This window comes from Urocitellus parryii, chromosome 12, assembly GCF_045843805.1.
Source record: "Urocitellus parryii isolate mUroPar1 chromosome 12, mUroPar1.hap1, whole genome shotgun sequence".
In the NCBI taxonomy this organism is placed as follows: Eukaryota; Metazoa; Chordata; class Mammalia; order Rodentia; family Sciuridae; genus Urocitellus; species Urocitellus parryii.
Genome location: NC_135542.1, coordinates 65842195 through 65866789, shown reverse-complemented (window position 1 = coordinate 65866789; position 24595 = coordinate 65842195). Strand labels below are relative to the sequence as shown.

The window sequence follows — 24595 nt, the reverse complement described above, 5'->3', positions numbered from 1 at the left end:
TTTTTAGATCTTATTTTTGTTTTAAGAGACTAAGAATTTTGAGGGTTTCTGTGATAACCAAAATATACTGATGTGCTTTATAAGGCATGTAGTGCTCTTATAAATCTTTATAGTAATTGTACATTGTAAGTACTCTTACAATGTAAAAGGATTACTGTAGTAATAATGTAACTTATCTGAAAGTTTATTAAATCTGATATCAATGTCTAACAAAAAATAAAAAGAAAATACGTAACTGTAATCAACTGTAATAAGAAATGAGTAATGCTAAAATATGTATTGCTAAAAGTTTCTACCAATTTTTCACTGCGAAAGCAATAAAATTGAATCAACAAAAATAATCTCACCAGAAAAATCCAACTAAAACCCAGAAATATTTTTGAGCAATTTACAATGATTGTTTTGTTCAGTTAACAAAACTTAACTACTTCTTTTAAGTCTAACAAAACAATATCAAGATTATAGATAAGGAATTGGGATGAATCTTGCATTATTTGTGCATAGTAAAATTTAACAGAATTTCACACATAAAAAACCTTGGGTTACCAGCCTATTGAGGGTCAGTTAGCAAAAGGCAAGCAAACATTAAAAATAAAGCCATTTAATTCAAGTGTCCTTCAACTGCTGAATGGATAAACAAAATGTTTATGTGAATATACACACACACACTTGCAAACACATATATTATGGAATATTATTCAGCCTTAGAAAGAAAGAAAATTTTGACATAGGGTACAATATGAATGAATCTGAAAGACATTACCCCAAGTGAAACAAATAACTAACCACAAATGGATGAATAGGGTAAAATTCCTTATGTGTATGGTTCCAAGTATGGTCAAATTCATAGAGACATAAAGATGGTTGCTAGGAGCTGCATGGTAAGAACAAGAATGGACAGTTAGTGTTCAGGGGGCATAGAATTTCAGGCCAGAAAGATTTTTTAAAGTTCTGGAAGTAGATGGTGGTGATGTTGACAGCACAATGTGAAGGTAATTAATGGCATGGGACTGTCCACTTAAATTGATTAAGATAGTCAACTTAATGTTATGGGTATTTAACCACATACACAACACAGAAGGGCCACCAAAAAGCAAACAAAGAAGTGTCTCCCTGTTATAAAGAAGAAGGAAAAAAAAGTGCTGGTCATGCACTCTGAAGCACAGTATCATTATTTAATATTCTGTGCCAGCAAGCACAAAAACTGTTGTCAAAGCAGAAAAGGATATTCAATAGTCCTTCCAATGGTGAAGTCAGAATTAAAATTCATCAAAAATGTTCTACAGTTCAAATCTAGGCACAGGCAGGGCTGTGTTGACAGGACTGTTGCAACACTGGCCCAAGCTAAGTGCAACAGTCCTGGAAGTTTATTCCAACTCATCAGAAACCATGGGTTCATGTAGCCCTAGAGCTCAAGGCCTGCCAAAGAGGACTCAGTCAATACTTCATAAATATGGGAGCAAATGAGTGTGAGGATGAATGAGAGGATGGATGGACGGATGAAGAGAGGACAGAGGATTTCAGCTGTTGTTTGCCGGCTCCTGATTAGCCTCAGGAGTCTGGGGAAAGGCTGAGCAGAGGGGAGAAGAAAACGACACTTCCTGCCCTTTCCCTAATGTCCCTTTGTTGTTTTCTGTAAATTGTTGGGAATTTCCTCATTAAAAAAAAAAAAAAAAAGCTAAATATACCAAATCGGGGGTAAATCTGGTGGACTGTGCCCACAAAGGTTTTCATTATGCATTTCCCTCCCGTTCTTTCTTACTTTTGCAAGAAACAACTTGGCACCAAAGAATGGCCACTTCCTGGCCACTGTCAAATAAATGCGCACACAGTCAGCCGTGTTGTGTCCCCGCAGGGCCATCCATCTGGTTGACAGTCTCTGGTACAGCTGCCTAAAAAAAGGAAAGGGCAAACACAAAACCACAGAAGCACAAATTATCGTCCTCCCAAGATGAAGCCCTCCTTGAGCCAACCCAAACCCAGCAGTGCCACCTCCGTACACCTAGGCACAGCGGTTCTTATGCGACTCTGTCACCAGTGTCCACCTCTACTTCTTTTCTGGAGCATTTCTTTCACCAAATTCTCATGCTTTTTGTGTCCTCAACATAATCTAGTATCTTGGACTGTATTTAAATTTAAATATCTGAATAGCTAGCATCAAACCTTTGTGAAATTAGCTCAAAAAGTAGTTTCTCCTGGGAATATTTTCATTAAAAAAAAAAAGTACAAAAAGCAGAGCCCAAAGATGAATCCCTGATTTTAGGTACTGCAACTCTTAGCTTAGAGAGATGCTGGAGGCAGGGATAAACTTCTCAAATCAAACCCTGAAGGCAGTCATTCATACCACACAGAAAAGACTTACCTTAAATGTTCCTATTTTGGAAAACTCATGGTAAACCAAATTTGCCTCTATCTTTAATTTAATCAGCCTTTTGTGTTCTCTAAAACTGAAACTCTAAATTAATTTAAATTTTATATTAAAAAGTCTTATATAAGATTTTTTTTTTCAATTTACTTATAATGGACTATCCAAAAAAAATGGTAAACATTTCATAAAATTAAACTTTTTCAAGGCCATTTTTTCTCTTATTCATTATCATTATTAGTTTGAACTAGAATGAATAACATCAAATGAAAAACACACGTAAGGTAATTTTTTTTTCCAATAGCGTTTACCTCCAATAGCGCTTTTATCCTGCTTTCTTTTTTTTTTTAATTTTATTTTTTTTTATTGGTTGTTCACAACATTACAAAGCTATTGACATATCATATCAGGTAATTTTTTCATTGGAAAAAATATTTAATTATTTCACAATGTACACATACTTCAAAACACACTGTACATGACAAATACACACTTTTATTTACCCATTTAAAAAATTTAAACATAAATTCTAAAGCATTTGTGCACATCTGGAATGAAAATAGCTATAACTTCTTGGGGCTTATAAGTATTTAAATTTTTGAGAAAGGTCATACTTCTTCCCCACCTTTAAAACTTTGTATGTAGCATGATTCTACCCTCTGTAAAGTAAAAAATATATCCTTACCTTAACTGTTCCTCAGAACAGCCATCTCTGTACCCTTTAGGATAAAATTTCTCTATAACTTGTTTGAGAGTTTGGTTGGCTTTACATTGATTGGTAACTTGTCCTGCTGGAGTTGAGAAAGGTCTTTCAAAATCTCCAATCTCCACCTAATTAGAAGTCCAAAAAAGAGAAAATAAAGAATATTTAAAATATTTTTAAGTCAGTTTAATTTTTTTCTAAACATTCTTTTTTTAACACATAACACATAAATCTATGTGTCATGACTGTCTGATTATAAAATTTATAACAATACATAATAAGTTTTATTAAGGCTAAATTTCATTTGAATTCTTTGTACATTTCAGTTCCATTTCTACATTAATCTTCCTGAGTTACTATCACCATCAAATGTTTGCTAAAGGCCTATAACGCAGGAAAATTTTTATTCAAGACTCTGTTTTTATTGCAAATAATAAGGTGAAATAGAAATTAAAAATGAAAAAAAGCTGGGTGTAGAGGTGCATGCCTGTAATCCCAGCGGCTCAGGAGGCCGAGTTCAAATCCAGCCTCAGCAACTTAGCAAGACCCTAAGCAACGTAGTGGGACCTTGTCTCTAAATAAAATACAAAAAAAGGGTTGAGGATGTGGCTCCAGTTTAGCTGTTCAACAACCAGCTTCTGAGGTTCTGAGACTTTTATCCCCCCTAATTCCAGCTGCGTGTCACCCTTATAGTCTATTCTCCTAGGTTTCTTTTATTTTATTACTAAAATAAGGTTCTAGGTGTGTGTGTGTGTGTGTGTGTGTGTGTGTGTGTGTGTGTGTTGTAGATGGACACAATACCTTTATTTTATTTGTTTATTTTTATGTGGTGCAGGGGAATGAACCCAGTGCCTCATGTGTGCTAGGCAAGTACTTTGCCACTGAGACACACTGAGCCACTGACCCCCTTCTAGGTTTTTGACCCTGTTTCTTAGTCATTGGTTATCTGTGTGGCTTTGCTGTTGGGCTCCCATTTCTCATTTTTCCTGGTTTTTCTCAATCCCCAATTCCTTCCTAGTCAAGCATTCTATGTCCTCAAACCAATTAAAAACTGTCTGCCAGCTCTCCAACCACACCAAAATCCTTTCCCCAGAGGGAATTAGACACCTCTGCCACCTAGCACCAGGTAGGCAAATAGTAGTTAAAAAACTAGCAGGCAAGCCTGCCTCCTAGGGGAGTCTGGTGGTTATGCCCAGGCTCAGCGTCTCCCTCCCTGGAGCTTGACATACTGTTTGGCATAAAATAAACACAAGAAATTTTTGAAGAATAACTGAAAATTGACTCAGTTAATTCCCAACACTCGCCACACGAACATAAGGCCTCTTGGTGAGGCCTCAGCAAATGGTACAAAGCAGAAACACAGTAAGTAATTATAAACCACTGAGGTTAGGACAGCGAGACATGGACATGCATGGAACATCATGGACACCTCAAGAGGGACTTAACCCACCCAAGCAGATTTGGGAAGGTTTCCTGGAATAAGTGACACCTACAATGAAAAGTACAGGCTGAGATAAAGTTAACAGGTGAAGGAGTGGGGTAGACACCCCAGCAGAGGAGACACCAGTGAAGCACACGAAGGAAAAAGGGAGCCATATGCAAGTCCAGGAACTGTGCATGGACCCACATGCACTTCACTGGAGCGTAAAGTTCAAGGTAGGGAGTGTTAAGGGAGTGCAGAGGCTGGGAGGTGGCAAAGTTCACATCAGGAATGTCCTTGTATGTAAATGAGGAAATTATAGCTATGTTCATTTTTTTTTTTTTGCTGTATTTCCCTCTCATCGATTAGTGTTGTATAAATAAATCTCCATGAAAAAGTGACAATGTACCAGGGTCCCTGGCTTAACAGCTGGCACTCTGGCAGCCCTCCAAGGCTGCAAAGATGACACTCCAGGAGTGGCTGGAAGGGGGAGCAAGATAAAGCCCACCCCTCATGACTCTGTAATGGGTGCCAGAATGCTTCTATAGAGAGACAAATTTACGTCTATTCAATTAAGTCACTATTGATTTGAGTGTGTGTATGTTTGCAGAAGGTCAGCTTAATCCTAATTGATATAATAGGTACATGAAGAAAGTGCTCTAGAGTTTTCAGGACTCAAGCCTGTTAGATGAAAAACAATTTCAACACAGCATCCTCAGCCCCACAGCGCAACACTCAAATTCTTTTATTAAATAGAAGTCTAGAGGACTAGAGCTAAATTTCCTTTTCTTCTTCTTGTTTTTAGGGGGGGGGTACCAGAGATTGAACTCAGGGGCACTGAAGCACTGAGCCCCAGCCCCAGCCCCATTCTGTGTTTTATTTAGAGACAGGGTATCACTGAATTACTGAGTGCCTCACCATTGCTGAGGTTGGCTTTGAACTCACGATCCTCCTGCCTCAGTCTCCTGAGCCTCTGGGATTACAGGCGTGCACCATCGTGCTCGGCTAAGAGCTAAATTTTCAAGAGAAGAAGAAATGAGGTTCCTTTTACAGAATACTGTCTCATTCTGCATCATTGCAGTTGTTGGCTGTTGAGAGTCACACTGTAATTACAAAGCCTGCAGGGTTTAAGGTCTTAAATCACAGCAAAGTAGATTTAAAGAACAGCTGAAGGTATGTTGTTTTACTGCATCTTAATTCCATGAAGAAACTGGTATCTTATCATTTCTATGTACTATTCTACTCAACATGGAAGTTACCTGAGCTAAAAGAGCTGCCATTTCTAGTGCCAGATCCTTGCTCACAGGAAAAAGGCCATTTATTATTTGATCATTTGTCTGATACATTAACAACAACTTCTCTCTATCAGTCTCTCCACGGGCTTGCATTGAGAAATATAGTCTGAAAAAAAAAAGGAAAATTCTCATTAAATTTTACACACACACACACACACACACATCTATCTATCTATTTATCTATATGTATATATATATATATTTTTTTTTCCATGCTGGGGACGAACCCAGGGCCTTGTGCATATTAAGCAAATACTGTACTACTGAGCTACACCCCTAGCCCCCAATGACATTCTTACAAAAGAAGAAAGTAAAGATAAATCCAGAGGATACAAATGGAGTGGTTTTAACATAGTCCTCTAAGTTATATGAATTTAGACCATTACTATTGGTTGATGATCTCTTTCTGTTCCATATAACATTCTCAGCAAAATGAAAAGAAAATTTCTTTAAGGTAGAGGGACTCTTCTAGCTATTTTTTAATTCCCTGAAGTACTAAATCCTTAAGTGTTCCTGAAGGATGTAAGACATTACAAAAAATCAAATTTGCTCTCTCTTGTAGGGAATGAATGATGTCATCTTCATTTCAATGGGCCATATAAACCTAATTTTCAAAATGCTATGAACATATCAAAGAATAGGAAATGAGGATTTCAACTCAAAATCAACCCCAAATCAACATCAATTCATGAGGGAGGGAAGCGAGGTCCTCTCTTGAGAATCCAAAAGATAATATTTGTGCATTTAGATGTGTTTTGACTTTTTGGCCAAATGCTTGATAAGATGATTTAGGGGCTCAAAATAGTTTTACATGTATTCATCACTACTTGTTGAAACATGACATGATTTTCTGTTGGTTGGTTGGTTCATTGGTTTTGAGATGGGGTCTCACTATATTGCCCAAGCTGGTCTTTGCGTTCTTCCTGGAGTTAAGATCCCCCTGCCTCAGCTTCCTGAGTAGCTGGTACTGCAGGTGTAAGCCATTATGCCTGGCTTATGACATGGCTTTTATTTGTCTAGGAGTCTTCGTCAAATCAGTGGCTCTTTTTATTTATTCACTGTGCTGTTTATATGTGAGACTTACAGGGCTCTGGAGTCAGATGAGGCATGGGTGCTATGAATGCTCCAAATGTTTTGGTAATGGGGAGAATAAGCAACACCTTGACACCCCTGAATATTATCATGGCAACGCAGTGGTTGGAGAAGAGGGATTTGGGTCCAGCAGTGAGGTGTGTGCCCAACTGGCTATCACTGTGGATTTTCCATCTTTCTCTCTGTACATACTTGAAGGAGCAGACACAGCATTTCTCCGAAAAATTATTTCAAATGTCAGGGAAGGAGAGGGCAGCAAGCCCCTATCTGGCGAAACATGGTGGGTGTACTCTGAAATGTTCCTCCTAGCCCATGATTCTGATCATTTTTCCTATCACACCCAGTTTACAAATCAGAGCAGTTTCCTGGAAAAAACAAATCAATCCTACACCCCTTTTTATCTATGATTGCATGACGACAAATATTGCAGGATTGTTAAACTGGTAGAAGAATGCAGCTGGATAACAGAAATACATAATTCATTTAAAATGACATCAGCAAAGGGATATAAAACAGAAAGAAGCTTAAGATGAAAGCCCTCCCTTTTTGACACCGTCACATTTTTATAACTAGCTTATTTTCCCCACCTGAAGTTATCACTGTAATCCATGAGGATTTAGATGTGTTACCACTGGAAGGTTTTTTTGTTTTTTGGGTTTTTTTTTTTTTTTTTTTTGTATCAGGTATTGAACCCAGGGGCTTTTAATCAGTGAGCCACATCCCCAGCCCTTTTAAATATTTTCCTTACTTAGGTCCTCGCTAAGTTGCTGAGGCTGGCTTTGAACTTGCAATCCTCCTGCCTCAGCCTCCCAAGCTGCTGGGATTACAAGTGTGCGCCACAGCACCCGACTGGAAGGTTCTTAATACAAGTTTGCCTGGTAACACAGCCAGGGGGAGATAATGAACCAAATATTTCAATGACTACAGGAAAGAAGAGCTACAGTACATTTTCCTGTCATGTCTGGCATGCTGCAAGATTGCACCTGAAAAGGGAAAGGGAAGCTCCTTTAGCAAAGAAGGCAAGACAGTCCTGGACATGCGTGGTTCAGGTATACCATCTGCAGGAACCTGGCCCAAACCCCCAATGAACAGCTTGTTCTCCAGCAGCCACGCAGGGGTGTGGACAACACTTGCAGAGGCACAGAAGAATCAGAAAACTGACCAGACGTCAGAAAATCAAACCCTCGGAGCTGGAATAGAAAAGGCACCAGAGGAGTGTGACTTACTAAGGCAGGTGGGGCTGGGACTGGACAGCTGGCGGGTACCCAAAGGCCTGCCTCCTTGCCCAGGAAGCTGAATGCAGCCCGTGGAAACCGACTCTACCTGGACCAGACAGCTGGGCAGGGCTCTCGCCACTGCAGGGGAATGCTTTTGCTTGCCCTCAGGTGGCTCCCGGTTCATTCTTCACAGCATTTGTTGTCCAACTGTGGCCCTTCTCATCCTCATGGTAGCCCCCTAGGGAGCAGCCTCAGGTCCTCCCTTCACTCCTCAATCCACCACAATCTACTGATTTCCCTTCACTGAAACCACAATTATGAGCCTCCCCACACGTCCCTGCTTTCTACATGTGGCTACAATGTCAACCATCTGCTTGAAAGTCAGCCAAACCTTCCTCCATATTCCTACAACATCATGTATGTAGACATGGTAATATTCATGGTCCATTCAGCGAATACCTAGGACGTGTTCACTGGGTGGCAGGCTCTGGACCCAGAGCTTTACCCTGGCCAATACTTAATCCTTCAGACAACTCTCAAGGTAGGTGCTATTTTAACCTACATATTTCACAGAGGGTATCTGAGACACAGAGATGTTAAGCGACTTACTCAGGGCTGCATAGCTAGTAGTAGAGCCAGGAAGCTAACCCAGGCAGTCTGCCTCCATATCCATGTTTCTCACTGCTCTGTTATACTGTTGCCACAGCATTAACCAAATTGCTAAGACTTCCCATCTGCCTGCCCCAAGATACTACAAGATTCTTCATCTGCCAAGCAGCACTACAATAAACAAAGCTAAAATACCAATTTTAGGAATCCTCATTTGGTTTTGGGGAAACCAAATGGAATAACTTCTGTGTGTAAGACTATTTCTGATAATCCACACCTTATGAATGCCTTTGAATTCCCAGGGCTTCAAATAAGGCCTGGCACTGTGCTTGGGTGGACAAATGAATGGTATGTAAGAATGGCTAACTACAGGAATTATTTACTGAAAAAGGCTAAGGAAACTCCTTGCTGCAGCCTTGGGTAAGTGGCCAAACTCTAAAAGTTTCGGTTGCCTCATCTAATCACCCACCCTCTATGGGTGTTGCTAGGATTATAGGAGAGGATGGTATAAAGACCTCAGCACAGGCCTAGAGTTGGGTAAATGCTCCATAAACGTAGGTGATTATTAGCAATAGAATTCTTCTCTAGAGGGTCTTCAGAATCACAGCAGAGTCCCTCCATTCTGGACTTTTAAAAATGTGAACATAACCAAAAGGAAAGATGAGGTGACCTGTTGACCTTTTTGACTTGGATGTCGATGGATACAGTTGCTCACACAGCCAGCCAATGGCGGCAGAGACAGGCATATTAAAATGTGCTCCGGAAAACGACAACTGCAAAGCACTGCTAAACATAATCTTCCATTTTCAAGGAGAGGAAAAGAAGAGTTGTTCCCTCTGGGAAGGACCCTGGCTGGTTTTGTTAAAATTGTGCCTTGACTTTGATAGTTTCGAATACATAGTAAGAAACCCAATTAAAGAAGAGGGTTTAATGTGAACAAAGCTTAAACATTAATTTCCAAATGGTCATCTCTGAATCCAAGTTCAAAACCCATTAATTAGATCTTTAACCCCAGAATCTAAATAATTGAAATTCCATAACTTGCTAAAGATAAATAAACTATTTCATGATAAAGAAAATTGGTATTTTAGCTTTGTTTATTGTAGTGCTGCTTGGCAGATGAAGAATCAAGACCTTGGCTGGGTGACAGGTCACAGCCAGTTCCCCTTTTAACTGTGTCACTGGAAATTAGGGATGCTGTCTAAGCTATTTATACACATATGCAAAGCAAGGCCATATTTAGAAAAACAAAGTACTTTCTCACAGCTGTGGCTCTTCGGCCCCTTCAGACTCCTCTTAAAAATCAAACCTCTTAGTTGAGTGGGGTTGCTTTTTATTTTCTTCCTTTCTTATGTCAATGATATTGTCATGAGTCTTTTATTTACTTATTTATTTTTAGCAAGGCCGTCTTCACCATGTGTGATTACCTCTTTTGTTCCTTCCGAGTGGTGTTAAACTTAGAGCATTATTTTTGTCTGCGTTTGTGGACTGGCTTTGTCCATTTCATCCAATTTTAATTTTGGTTCCAATTGTAGCCACCATAATCAGAACCAGTATGTACTAAACACCCATAAGGTGTGGATTATCAGAAATAGTCTTACACACAGAAGTTATTCCATTTGGTTTCCCCAAAACCAAATGAGGATTCCTGAACCTCTTCTGCAAAACAATGTATGATCTCCCACAAAAGGCAAGATCAATGTGAGAGAGAGCCATCCCGAGGACCTTCGAGCAGTGCCTGTCAAAACTCAGCACGGAATATCCCAGTGGCTCAGGAGGCTGAGGCGGGAGGATCATGAGCTCAAAGCCAGCCTCAGCAACTCTGTGAGGCCCTAAGCAACTCAGTGAGACCCTGTCTCTAAATAAAAATATATTTTAAAAAAGGGCTGAGGATATGGCTAAGTAGTGAAGTGCCCCAGGGTTGAATCCCCAGTACCCAAACAAACAAACAAACAAACAACAACAACAAAAAACCAGAATGGGCAAAAATTACATGGAGGTGGAGAGATGCTAAAACATGGACTCCTGGCATTCAACCCCTGAAATTATGACTTAATAAATCTGAAGTGAGGCCTAATAATTGCATAACTTGCACTTCTAGCACTTTTCCGTGTGACCCTGAGGCTGTTGGTCCAGGGCCCACACTTCCAGTACGACTGCTCCAGCACTAAACAGAACTCAAACCATCATCTGAAAGGTTCATGTCTTCCAGCCTAACATTCTCGCCAGTCACTGATGGACCAAAGATGAAGCTGGCCATCAATGAAGGTTCCTCCAACAGAGCAGCCTATCCAATTCCCATGATCTAAATAATGTGGATCTCTAGGATTTAAAGCTTAGCCAAGCTTCACAGTTGCCTTCTTGGTGAAGCTACTCAGATTGCTGGAACGTCATCACAGCTGGTGAGCCCCTGAACAAAGAGGCGCCAATGGTTCACAACCACCATTAATTCAGATCAAAGGAGTCTGTTCAAACAGAAGGTGGCCCTCAGTGGCTGACTGAGGTGGAGTCCAAACTGTGAATTCGCCATTATCCTAAATAAATATGCAAGTTTCCCCCGCTAACTTTTTATTGTTAAAAATACATATGGCAGCCAGGTGCGGTGGTACACACCTGTAATCCCAACGGCTTGGGAGACTGAGATGGGAGGACTGCGAGTTCAAAGCCAGCCTCGGCAAAAAGCGAGGCACTTAACAACTCAGTGTAGACCCTGTCTCTAAATAAAATACAAAAAATAGGGCTGGGGATGTGGCTCAGTGGTCGAGTGCCCCTGAGTTAATCTCTGGTACCCAGAAAAAATATATATGGTAAAGAAGATATTGGGCCAGTTGGAATACTCTGCTAATTTATGGAGCCATTTCTCTGGGACAGATAATTAGAAAAATTTATTTTTCTAATTACTAGATCAAAGGGTATTATCCTCTTTTTTCCATACAGTGCCTTTACTTCTTACATTCCAATTTCAAGTCTATGGACATCTTCAAGAGAGAGTCTTCTGAAAAGAGTTCAGTGCTATATCAAAATCCCAACAGGCTTCTAGCCCAACATTTGTTAGATCCTTTAATTTATGAGGTAGAAGATTCAAATAAAACCAGAAAAATATCTTTATTTTGGTACAGTCAATATGAGTTGACCTGTTAATAGTTTATTAAGTGTCATGCTCTGCTAATACATGGAAGAAATGAAAATATTTTTTAAAAAGAAAGAAAGAAAATCTGGTTCCTGACCCTATGCCAAAGTGTGCCATGATTTTGTCGGTTGAGAAGGTCCGTGCTCTAGCTCTACTGGCACCTTCTCAATTCCTGAAACCAGCTGCGCAGCCACATCCTTTTGGACCCTCTTGGAAGTACCCACTCCCAACCCCTCCTTCCAGCTGGGCATAAACATCATTTTATCACAGCCTCCTGATGGCTCCAGTCTAGGTGAGGCTCCTCACTGGGTGCTCTGACAGTGCGACTTCTTCCTTCAGAGGATTAACATGTAATGCCATATTCATGGGGGGAGTGTATCATTAACACCAGTCTTCCTCTCCAACCTCTGCACTCCAGAAGAGCAGGCCCTGGGTCTATGTCTGTTTTTATTACCATTTTATCCAGAGCATCTAGCCAAATGATTGGTTTATAGTTGAAGCTGAATAAATATATATATATGTAGAGAGACAGAGAAATACATATATATGAAAGAATGAGAATTTGAAACAAATTTTATGTGATAGTTTCTTCCTGTTGAAGAGAGTTACTCTACAAAAATAAATATACAAATAAACTATAACTTTTAAGGCTACTCAATAGGAAAGTAAACTGTAGGTGCAAGACTTGAAGACAACTTTGTACACATATTCTGGCATTTGGATACAGTATATTACGCACCTGTTTTTATAAGTTAGACGGACAGTTCTTGTACCTTCACATTTCCCAGGCTGCTGCTCCTTAGATGCCTGTTCCCACTTAGAAATAATGTCACAAATCTAGAAAGGAATTGAAAAACTGAGATTCACAAGACCTTAAAAAAAATCAACATTTTTTGAAAACAAGTATATCTGTAGACTGAAAATTCTCAATTAATATGATCAAAAAAATGTGTTTAAGATTTTTGTTTTCAGTTCCTATATAGCTCTAAGTTTAGGATTTAACTATAAAATTGTTCTTTGGTCCACTTATCCTTTTGGACACACATTAACTTTGGACTGTGGCCATGCATTTTTTACTCAAAAAGGAATCTTAATGCAGGACTGCATGAGACTGGAAACAAAAAGATTCCAGGGATTTTTTCACGATTTGGTCACTGAAGGAGTAACTTTTCTACCTTCTGAATTTATAAAGATTGGAATGACTGGGGCTGGGTATGGTGGTGCATGCCTGTAATCTCAGCCACTGGGAGGATTGCAAGTTTGAGGTCAGCCTTTGCAACTTAGTGAGACCCTATTTCAAGATAAAATTTAAAAAGAGACTGGAGATGTAGCTCAGTGGTAGAGTGCCCTGGGTTCAACCCCAGTGCCCCCCAAAAAAAGAAAAAGAAAAGAAAGAAAGAAAGAAAGAAAAAATTGGAATAACTAAGTTAAACCAAAGAAATCTGAAATACAAGGAAAAATTCTAGTTGTTTGATTTGGGATAAATCTTTTCCCTCTCTCAACCTCCATTTCCTCATTTGCGGAATAAGTGGAATGTTTTTCTAAGGGCTCTTTATGGTTTTATGATTCTGTATGTCTAATCATTGCCATCACTTATTTTACTAAAGTTATTTTTTTTTAAAGAGAGAGTGAGAGAGGGGAGAGAGAGAGAGAGAGAGAGAGAGAGAGAATTTTTAATATTTATTTTTCAGTTCTCGGCGGACACAACATCTTTGTTGGTATGTGGTGCTGAGGATCGAACCCGGGTAGCACGCATGCCAGGCGAGCGCGCTACCGCTTGAGCCACATCCCCAGCCCAGTTATTTTTATTAAAGTTATTTTACTTTGATCTAGGAAAGATTTTTAAAAAAAATTTTTTTTTAGTTGTAGATGGACACAAAACCTTTGTTTTATTCATTTGTGGTGCTTAGGATTGAAACCAGTGCCTCACACATACTAGGCAAGCACTCTAACCCTGAGCCACAACCCCAGCCCCAACCTGAGAAAGATTTTTCACGAGACTTTTTCTTTAAACTGGGTGTGGTGGTATACACATGTAATCCCAGCAAATCAGGAAGCTGAGATAGAAGATCACAAGTTTGAGGCCAGCCTCAGCAATTTAATGAGACCCTAAGCAATTTACCAAGACATTGTCTCAAAATAAAAAATAAAAAGGGTTAGGGATGTAGCTTAGTGCTAGTATTTCCCTGGATTCAATCCCCAGTCTCTCACACACACACACACACACACACACACAATACACACATAACACATACACACACACACCATTCTTCTATATTTCCATAGGTTCATTTTCCACCCATCTTTCAAACTGGGTGCAAAGTACACAATACTCTTGAAACACTTATCAATTTCAATACTAGCTTAAGGTTATCAGTGCATAAATCTGTTCTTCCCTAAGCAAACTAAAGACCAACTAGCTTCTTTGTTGCTTGCCAGGTCTGGCTCCTTAGAAGCCCTTGGTTTCACCTTTATGTTTCCTTGAAGACAATGCTCTAGGTCTCTGCCAGAAGGATCGTCAGTGAACAATGCAAATCCAGACTGTAAAGGCTTCCTCATTCCTGTGTCCTGGTTCAAAGTATTCAAGAATTCTTCCACTGTGGTAGAAGCATCAAACCCAACTACCTGAGCAGAAATAACAAAGCAGTGCTCTTAATAAAGAGCATATATGTTTGAAACAGAGACTTCAGAGTAGGAAAAAGGTCATGCTTGATGCATGATTAATGACAGCATGCATTTCTGTAGGTGTTTTAATGTTTTTGTCCCAAAGCTCCACTGGAGAAAATTAACAAGATTACCTCAATAGTCAGCTTGCTGTATGTAAGAATTCAGAAACCTCAGCTACAGCCACAACAATTCAAAACAGAAAGATCATTTGATAGCTATCAATACCTTTCAGATATTATGTACTTACCTGTTAGAAGCAAACCAAAAAGTACAATACAAACTGCAATCTTTAAGTAAAAAAAAAAAAAAAAATAAACAAGAAATGCTTTAAATAAATGAACACTTTCATGTATTTAATGTTTGTTTCTTTAACAAGCAGTTAAGTATCTGAATTCAGTGATAAAAGGCTAGGCCACAAATACAATTGCTGGCTTCGGAGCATGTTTCCTTCAATAAATAAGTGACATCCAGATCTGAGAGTTGGAAGGGCCTGGGAAAACTTTCCCAGATAATTCCTGAGATTTGGAGACTTTAAAAGAGACTAAAATTGTGCATGGTCAAACGTTAGCAATTATTTCCTTACCTACCAGGGATACTTATGGGGAAAAAAATCTTGATCAAAGTATATTTGATTTTTTCCATCACATACAATGGCAGTGAAATCCATTCCTTTTTTGGTTCAATATGGATTTGTTTTCAGCATGAATCCTTTTTAGCAAAACTATTTCAAAACATAGCTGTTTTGATAAAAGATCTAATATACTTGCAGGTTTATCAATGCCAGGTACTGACCAAGCTAGGTATTCTCATTTCCCTAGGTTTCTTGATCAAGCACATTTTTATTACAGTAAAAAGGCCAACACACCTGATATATCCCATTCATGAAGTGCACGGGAATACTGAAAGGCAAGGAATGATGATAAGGGTTTCGAAGAAGGGTTGAAAGAATTTCCATTCTCGAGGGTCTCGCTTCTCGATCTCCGTTTTGTTGTGTTCTTTCTACACATCGCTGGCAATAAATGGCATATTTCCCAAATTCTGTCCTGTAATATAAAACTTAAGATAAAATCTACGAATAAATTTAATTATGACAATCTAATCCATGCATCCTCAAGATAACTTCCCATCCTGTTCATTATTACTATGTATTATAATAATTTTGACAATAATTTTCCTTTTTCAATGATAACATTAAATTGCTGTCATGTTTCTCAAATTCCAATTCCTATATTTTTGCAACGGACTAACTCAAATGTCTCTATAAAGTATTCTTCAACTTTTTTGTATTAATCACAAAGTGGATTTAAAACTACCAGTCACTATACAGTCAATATACAGTGATTATATTAACAAATATAAAGAAAGCAGTTGTATAAAGAATAGTATATGGTAACTTAAACATGATGCAGCAGAGTTCTCTTCTGAAGAACATCAAGGTTGATGTTACATTGCTAAACAAGAAAGAAGATGTCTTCTAACAAAAATTTAAAAATATTTTCCTTATAAAAATATTAAGCTAAACAAAACCACTAGGGTGAACCACGTGAAAGTTGAATCAAGATCTTATTTTTCCTCATTTGCATGTAATATGAAAATTATGTGTAATTTTCATTTTGTTTATAAAAGCAGATTGATAACACCCTTAAATATATTTATAGTCAGGTGTTTTCTGACAACCCAATGGTGTCACCTTCTGTCCTGGGGGCTCAATAACTGCTACAGAAATCACACGATTTTGATCATAGGGTCCCTAGAATGTGTTATGAACTGCAGAATATTTTCCTCTTATTTCCAAGTTGCTTTTTATTTTGGGGTTTATTTGTGCTAGTCCCAGGGTCTATTTAAGCAACCTAACGTGAACCTCTTGGTAAAACAAAATGATCCTGGGGAAACCTTAGCTGAGTGCCCTGGGTCCCATTCTATGAGGATTTTAAATATTTCTTTCAAAGGAGTGAAAATTCTGATGTAACTCAAATACATACAATTATAAAAGGAGGAAAGACCATAGGAACATAAAAGAACTAAATGGTCAGCCAGTAAAAGGGGAAATTAAAAAGAAAACACTTGGTTTCACTGAAGAAGCACCCCTTAATGCTAAGTCATCCATGACACATAGACTTTTCCCTTAAAAATATTTTGATGGCAATCTTCCACAAGATCGGTTACATAAAAAAGGAAATATTTCCAAGTTCCACATAAATAATAACTAAAGGCTTCCTATACCAACTTTTGTTCACATAGTCTAAAAAGGTACCCGGCAGGTTTTTAAATACTTATGATTTATTGTAGACTCTCACAGCCACATAAATAATTCAGCCGGCTAGTTTTCTGCACACCTGGAATCTGCGTTCCTCTTTAGGTGGAGCCCAAGGAGCCACAGGAAAGGATGATGGGGAAGGAAGAGCCCAACACAGAGTGCCAAGAGCTGCCAGCCCTGGGCAAAGAGAAGCACTGTAGGTTAGACACCATGCCAGTCAACAGCCGTCAGAGGACTATGACAGACAGCTTGGGAGAGCCACGTGCTGGTGACTGTCTCCACCCCACGTTTGCTTCTTCCCATATATATTATTTAGAGCATTTATACTACATTAAGACAAAAGCTTTACATAGGGTCAGACACACGATCCATCCAGTTGTATACACCTTCTGTTTACAACTGAGGTACTAAAACACAAGTGGACGTAGTAGTCCTTTATCACATAATACTCAAAGATTAGGACATAATTTCTTTTTTGTCTATTTATATATTTACCCACTCACTTAAAAATAGGCAGCTTTGGGAAAGGCAGATTATAAAATTGTAAAAAAAAAAAACCCACATCTACCTAAAATCAAATCCTATCTACCCATACAAACATATATACACAGACACATAAAAAAGGCAAGTATGAAAATATTAAAAGGTTATCTTTTTTATAGAATATACTTTTTAAAAATTGTTTTTATTAGTTGTACATGACAGTAGAATATATTTTGACATATTATACAGATATGGAGTATAACTTCCTATTTTTCTAGTTGTACATGATGTGGAATTACATTGGTCATGCATTCATATATGCAGAAAAGAAAGTAATGTCCGGTTCATTCTACCATCTTTCCTACTCCCATTCCCCCTCTCTTCCCTTCATTTCTCTTTGTCTAATTCAAAGTACTTCTATTCTTAATAGAGATTATCTTTAGGTAACAAATGATATGTGATTTTTAAATTTTCCTTTGCTCTATTCCTTTCTATATTCAGTGATTTTTAAAATGCAATATAGAAAAGGAGGGAGGAATGTCCTTGAGAAGCCAACAGTCCACTAGACAGTTACATAGCCAAACCGTGAATTATATTACATAGTAACACCATGAATTAATTTTTGAAAGTAAACCAATGGAGAGAATGTCCATTTGCTAAGTGAGTCAGAGAAGGATTCACACAAAGGATGTTGCTTGGCTGGACTTGTAAGTGGGAAAGAAATAGGGAATCTAGATAACAGGAATAATGTCAGGTGCAAGGTGTGTTTTAAGAACTGGGGGTGTGGTTTATTCACTGTGAGCTGGGGGCTGGAAGAGGAAAAAGAGGAACCAATGGAATCGGATCATGAGCTTTGGCTTCAGAACCACTCTCTTCCAAGGCACTGCAAAAGTCACATGTTTAAGTGGTCATTATGTTTTTTAAAGATGTGTGAAAGTAATATATTTTGTACATTTTTTTTTCAGCATTGGGGATAAAACCCAGGTTCTCAAGCTTGGTAGGCGAGTGTTCCACCACTGAGCTACATCCTCATCCCCTGTGCTCTTTTTCTTAATTGTCTAAGTTTCAAGTCTCCCAAAATTTGGATCCAACCCTGAGAATCCTGTACACTGGCAATAAAAAATTTCTGTTTTATTCTTTGGTTAACACCGAATCAACATGCAAAGATAAAAATAGGCATTTAATCAAGATTAAAAACAAATGACTACAAAACATCTAAAAAATAGAATCAATTGCACTAATAAATAAATGTGTCCCAAATTAATAATGAATTACCAGTCTTTACTTGGAAAGAATTTAAAAGAATTACACTGAATATTATTAAAGACATAGGGAAACTCTTCAAATGTGTTCAAAGGAATTCATTGAATTTATACACAAGAAAACATGTCTACTGTAGAGCTATTTATTTTTAGAAAAATAACTGAAAAAATATAAATGTATAGTGATTGATATTAATATGACAATTAATGCTTTGAAAATGTTTAAAGATATAGGATGAATTATTATATTCTATAGTTTTAAAAAAGCAATGTGTACACTGTAATTTCAGTACAAGAAAGTGAGTATTACACCTACATATACATCTACATTAATATAAAAACACACGGATATATAAATAAACCAAAAGGATATACATCAAAATACTAACAGCTATTTTTTTCACTTTTTTTGTATTTCCCAAATGTTTATACTGTGTGCTATTCTTACCACCAGAAAAATAGCACCATTTTACATTCCATGTGTCTGTATCAATACATACCTGCAATGGTCCTGGTTGATTCTGGGGCTGTCTTCGTCTTGTCTGTTTAATAAGTTGACAGCAAATTTCATTCTGTAGCTCAGGATGTGTCAGACAGATTTGTAGAGCACTCTGGGCTAGGGATATATGGTAATCGATTGCAGGGGAGTCAACTGCTGCATTTATAAAAAGTTGGCAGGTCTGAATTAAAAGAATGATATGCTCAAGGTGAGAAATAATTAGATTTATTCTGCATGAATTAGATTCTCTTTCTAAAATTATTTATTTATTTAAAGTAGAATGCATTTTGACATATTATGCTCCATCTTCTCATTCCTCTGGCTGTACATGGTGCAGAGTCACTCCAGTAGTGTAGTCATACATGTATTTAGGGTAATCACATCTGTCTTATTCTACCATCCTTCTCATCTCCACAACCCCACCCCTCCCTTCACTCCCTTCTACACAAACCAAAGTTCCTTCATTCTTCCCTATCCCTCTGCCCCACTATGGATCAGCATCCGCTTATCCGAGAAAACATTCAGCTTTCTGTTTTTTGGGAATTGGCTTATTTCACTTAGTGTGATATTCTTTAGTTCCAACCATTTACCTGCAAATGCCATAATTTCTTTCTTCTTTAAGGCTGAGTTATATTCCATTGTGTATATATACCACATTTTCTTTATCCATTCATCTGCTGAAGGGCATCTAGGTTGGTTCCAACCTAGATGTTTAGCTATTGTGAACTGAGCTGCAATTGTTTAGCTACTGTGAACTGAGCTGCTATAAATATTGTTGTGGCTGTGTCACTGCATCACTGATTTTAAGTCCTTTAGTTAAAGACCTAGGAATGGGATTGCTGGTCAAATGGTGGTTCCATTCCAAGTTTTCTGAGGAATCTCTATACTGCTTTCCAGGGGGATGCACCAATTTGCAGCCCCACCAGCAATGTATGAGTGTGCCTTTTCCCCCACATCCTCGCCAACACTTATTATTGCTTGTATTCTTGATAATTGTCATTCTGACTGGAATAAGATGAAATCTTAAGAGTAGTTTTGATTTGCATTTCTCTAATTGCTAGAGATGATGAACATTTTTTCATATGTTTGTTGACCAACTGTATTTCTTCTTTTGAGAAGTGTCTTGTTCAGTTCCTTGGCCCATTTATTGATTGGGTTATTTGTTTCTTTGGTGTTAAGTTTTTTGAGTTCTTTATATATCTTAGAGATTAGTGCTCTATCTGAGGTGTGTGTGGTAAAGATTTTTTTCCATTCTGTAGGCTCTCTCATCACATTATTGATTGCTTCCTTTGCTGAGAAGAAGCTTTTTAGTTTGAGCCCATCCTATTTATTGATCCTTGATTTTACTTCTTGTGCTTTAGGAGTCTTGTTCAGGAAGTCAAGTCATAAGACAACATGATGAAGATTTGGGCCTACTTTTTCTTCTATGAGGCGCAGGGTCTCTGTTCTTAGACAAGTCTTTGATACACTTTAAGTTGATTTTTGTGCAGAGTGAAAGATACAAGTTTAATTTCATTTTGCTATATATGATTTCCACTTTTCCCAGCATCATTTGTTGGAGAGGCTAACTTTTCTCCAATGTATGTTTTTGGCACCTTTGTGTAGTATGAGATAACCATTATTTATGTGGGTTTGTCTCTGTGTCTTCTATTTTGTACCATTGGTCTACATGTCTATTTTGGTACCAATACCATGCCATTTTTGTTACTATTGCTCTGCTGAATAGTTTAAGAACTAGTATTGTGATGCCTTCTGCTTCATTCTTTGTGCTGAGGATTGTTTTGGCTTGATTCTCCTTTTAGAAATAATTTTGTTTAAAATGATGGGAAAATATATATTATGACAACACTAATCAAAAGAAATCTGGAATCCCTTCTTGGTCTTTTGGCTAAGATCAAGTGAAGTAATCTGGATTGGCTACAAGAATGGCAGACATGGTACATTTCAGAGCAAGGAATTCAGCTGTTTTACAATGATAAAAAGGACCAGTTTATCTGGAGGACGGAACAACTTTAAACATTTATGTAAATAATAACATAGCTTCAAAATACGTGTTCTTCTCATTCAGTATATTATTCACTTTAAATATTGCATTTTTATCTCTAAAAGTTTGAGTCTTTTCCATCAACCTCCTTAAAATATTCATGCCACCTTCTATCTTTTTAAACATATGAAATATAATAGTCTCCAGGATGGCTCCCAATGATATCCACTTTCTGCTACTCAAACTCTTAGACAATGCCCCTCCCTTATTTTATCAGGGTTGGTCTGTGTGGGCAAATGAAAGTGGGGTATCATCTTTGGGCTTAGGTTATAAAACTGGTGTGGCTTCCAGCTTGGCTTCTCTTTCCTTCTTAGGGAAAGAGAGCTGTTATGTGTCTAAAAATCACAGGGATAGGGCCACACAGTGAGGAAAACAGCCTTCCCACCAAGAGCCCCAGTCAAGTCTTCAGATGACTGCTGCCCCAGCTGACAGATTGACAGTTACTTCATGAGACCCTGAGCCAGAACCACCCAGCTAAATGCTTCCAGATTCCTGATCCTCTCAAACTATGTGAAATACAAAATATTTGTTGTTTTAAACCACTAAGTGTTGAGGAAATGTTTAATGTAGTAAAAAAAATAAGTAAAACACAGAAATGTCCTTGTCATCTGTATCATTTCTAAAGATACTTCTGTGATTGCTTTTTTCCATCAGTATGTCATATTTAATCCAATTCTCTGTATGCCTGGTGATTTTTGATTAGATGCAGACTTTGTGAATTTTATATCATTGGGTCCTAGATTTTTTTGGTATTCTTCAAATGTTTCTGAGTTTGTTTTGAGATACAATTAAACTACTTGGAAGCAGTTTGATTCTTTCAAGTCTTCTTTTTAAATTTTCTTAGGGTGCACAGGAACAACCTTTAACCGAGGACTGCTCTGGGCCCAATAACCTTCTGAGAACTCTACTTGAAGCCCAATGTGTTGGGAGACCTGTCCCTTCTGGATGATGGGAAAACCAACTATTTCCAGTTCTGAGGGAGCTCCAGGAGTTTTTCTGCCTATTGCTTTCTCGTGGTTCTTGCCCGAGCCTCCGGTAGTTTCCTCATACATGTATGCTTATCAATTCTCAGAAGAAAATTCAAGAGGGACACTCTGTAGATCTCTGAAGACCTCCCCTCCCTGCTCTAGTTCTTTTCTCCCAACTTGTGCATCCTAACCATCCTGACCACCTCGAATTCTGAATTCTGTAATTCTGTCTCTGCAACTCAGGAAGGCTGCTAAGCTCTACTTGGGTGCTCCTTGCTGCACTGCAGTTTGGACACTCTTGCTAGACAGCATCCTTATGCTGTGGCAATCATAGGACTTCACTGCATTTAACACAAATGTTTCAGAAACACCGTGAGAACCACTGTGCCTGTTGTTCAATGTATAAGAACCATCAATAAGATAAATCCAGCACTGTTGCTCCATCATAGCAAAAGTAGAAGTTCTTCCTTTTTATCCTATAACTGGTTGTTATTTTTACTTATAAAAGGTTTTGGATCATGCTTATTAATTTTGTACCTCACTATCTTATGGAATTCTCTTTTTTGTTTATAGTAGCTTTTTAGCCTGTTCTTTTTGAGTTTTCCAGGTATACAATTATATCATCTATAAATATTTTCATTCCTGGCTTATCTGCTCTAATTTATTTTTATTGCATAATTATATAGGCTAGTTCCCTAACAAAATGTTAATAATAAGAAGAATGATAAATGTTACATAATTGATACTTTAATTAAAAGTTTAAAAATAATAATGGGAAATAAATTTGTCTCATTCTTCATTTTAATGGAAATTTTCTAACATCTCTTCACAAAGTATAATGATTGCTTTCAGCTAAGACAGAAATATTTCATCATGTTAATAATAGTAATCTATTGCTGTTTTATGAATATTGAATTTTTCAAATGAGTTTCTAGCATCTACAGAGATGATTACCTAATTATAATGGTAATATATATTCTAATATTTAGCCATGATGGATTTTTGGGGTGGGGGATACTGGGGATTGAACCCAGGGGTGTTTAACCACTGAGCTACCTCTCCAGTCTTTTTTATTGATATATGCATTTATTTTTTGTTTTGAGACAGGGTTTCACTAAGTTGCTTAGGGCCTCACTAAGTTGCTGAAGCTGGCCTTGAATTTTCGATCCTCCTGAGTCTCCACCACCTGAGTCACTAGGATTATAGGCTTATGCCACCACGACCAGCCATGTTGGATTGTGATTGCTATTAGCTGATTGTTTTTGCATGAAATGTTCTCTGTTTAGTACAATCAAAGTAACACTTCACAAAAAGTATATGGTGGTATGATGATCGGAGATTGGTTCAAAGCAATTTAAGGTCAGGGAGCACTGCAGATGGGAAAATGGCCACATGCTGATGACTGTGGATCTGAGTGATGGGTACCTTAGGCCTCATAATATACTCTCTACTGTAGGTTAAAAATTTTCCAAATTAAAAAACGAAAGGAAGCCAGGTACAGTGGCTTCCCAGTAGCATGTGAGGCTGAGATAAAAGAATTGCAAGTTCAAAGCCAATCTCACCAACTTAGCAAGGCCCTAAGCAACTTAGTAAGACCCTGTCTCAAAATGAAAAAAATAAAAAAGAGCTGGGGATGTGGCTCAGTGGAAAAGTGCCCCTGGGTTCAATCCCTGGTCCCCCACCCCCCAAAAAAAATTTTAAAAAAAGGAAAACATTAATTTGGGAAAATTTTCTTCCTTTTCTATATTTGGGATAATTCAACTAGTATTAAAATTATCACAAATAAAATGTGGTAATCTGTTGAATAATTTTGATCCTTTACATTTCTTTATAAAATTGATCACTTATGCAGATTTTCAAATATATTTGTATGGTATTTCTTAGTTTTGGTATTTGCATGTTATACAGGTGAATTTTTTTTAAAAAAATATTCTATTATGGAAGTTTTAAAAAAATGAATGAAAGAAGAGAGGAAGAATATGAGCTAGGAGCCAAAATCCTTAATGCCATTTGAGGAGTTACCAGAAGGTGATTGATTACAAGAGATGGGATAGAGTGACATAGTTAAGTGGCAAGTTTCAAGTGGTGAGGAATTTCTAATAGAGATGGAGAATAAGAATTTGAAGGTAGCATGAAGAGGAGGAGCTGCCCTCTCTCCCAATGCTGAGGCTGCTCTCATGTTCAGTCTTTCTATTTGAGAAATCCAGGGGAAATTATTCTACTGATATGAAGTGTTTGACATTAAACCATACACAGTTTATTTCAGTAAATCCCAAATACTCACCTCTGAAATCATTTAAATGCACCTAATTTTATTTCAAATAGATTTTTTTCTAAATGTTTTAAAAAATTTTTTTAGTTATAGATGGACACAATACCTTCATTTTGTTATTATTATTTGTTTTATTATTTTTTAAATTTATTTTATAATTTATTTGTATTTATTTATTTTTTTCAGAGTGAAAAGTAGAAGCTTTATTAAAGAACAGCAGAAAAGACTTCTCCTGGAGGAAGAAAGGGACCCAAGAGGTGGAATCCTCTAATTTATTTTTAAATTTGTTTTATATGAAAGCAGAATGCATTA

The 24595-nt window shown here is 37.7% G+C and overlaps 1 protein-coding gene across 1 annotated transcript in view; it reads right to left on the bottom strand.

Moving 5' to 3' along the window:
* Plekhh2 (pleckstrin homology, MyTH4 and FERM domain containing H2) overlaps positions 1-24595 on the bottom strand; it is a 107903-nt gene that overhangs the window by 5596 nt on the left and 77712 nt on the right. The window contains exons 20-27 of the mRNA XM_077791884.1: positions 19001-19180; positions 16835-16932; positions 15364-15541; positions 14301-14456; positions 12571-12668; positions 5748-5889; positions 3051-3196; positions 1763-1892 (exon numbers count right to left, since the gene is read on the bottom strand). Of these exons, the coding sequence (XP_077648010.1) occupies positions 1763-1892; positions 3051-3196; positions 5748-5889; positions 12571-12668; positions 14301-14456; positions 15364-15541; positions 16835-16932; positions 19001-19180 (1128 nt within the window). The remainder of the gene's footprint in view (positions 1-1762; positions 1893-3050; positions 3197-5747; positions 5890-12570; positions 12669-14300; positions 14457-15363; positions 15542-16834; positions 16933-19000; positions 19181-24595) is intronic.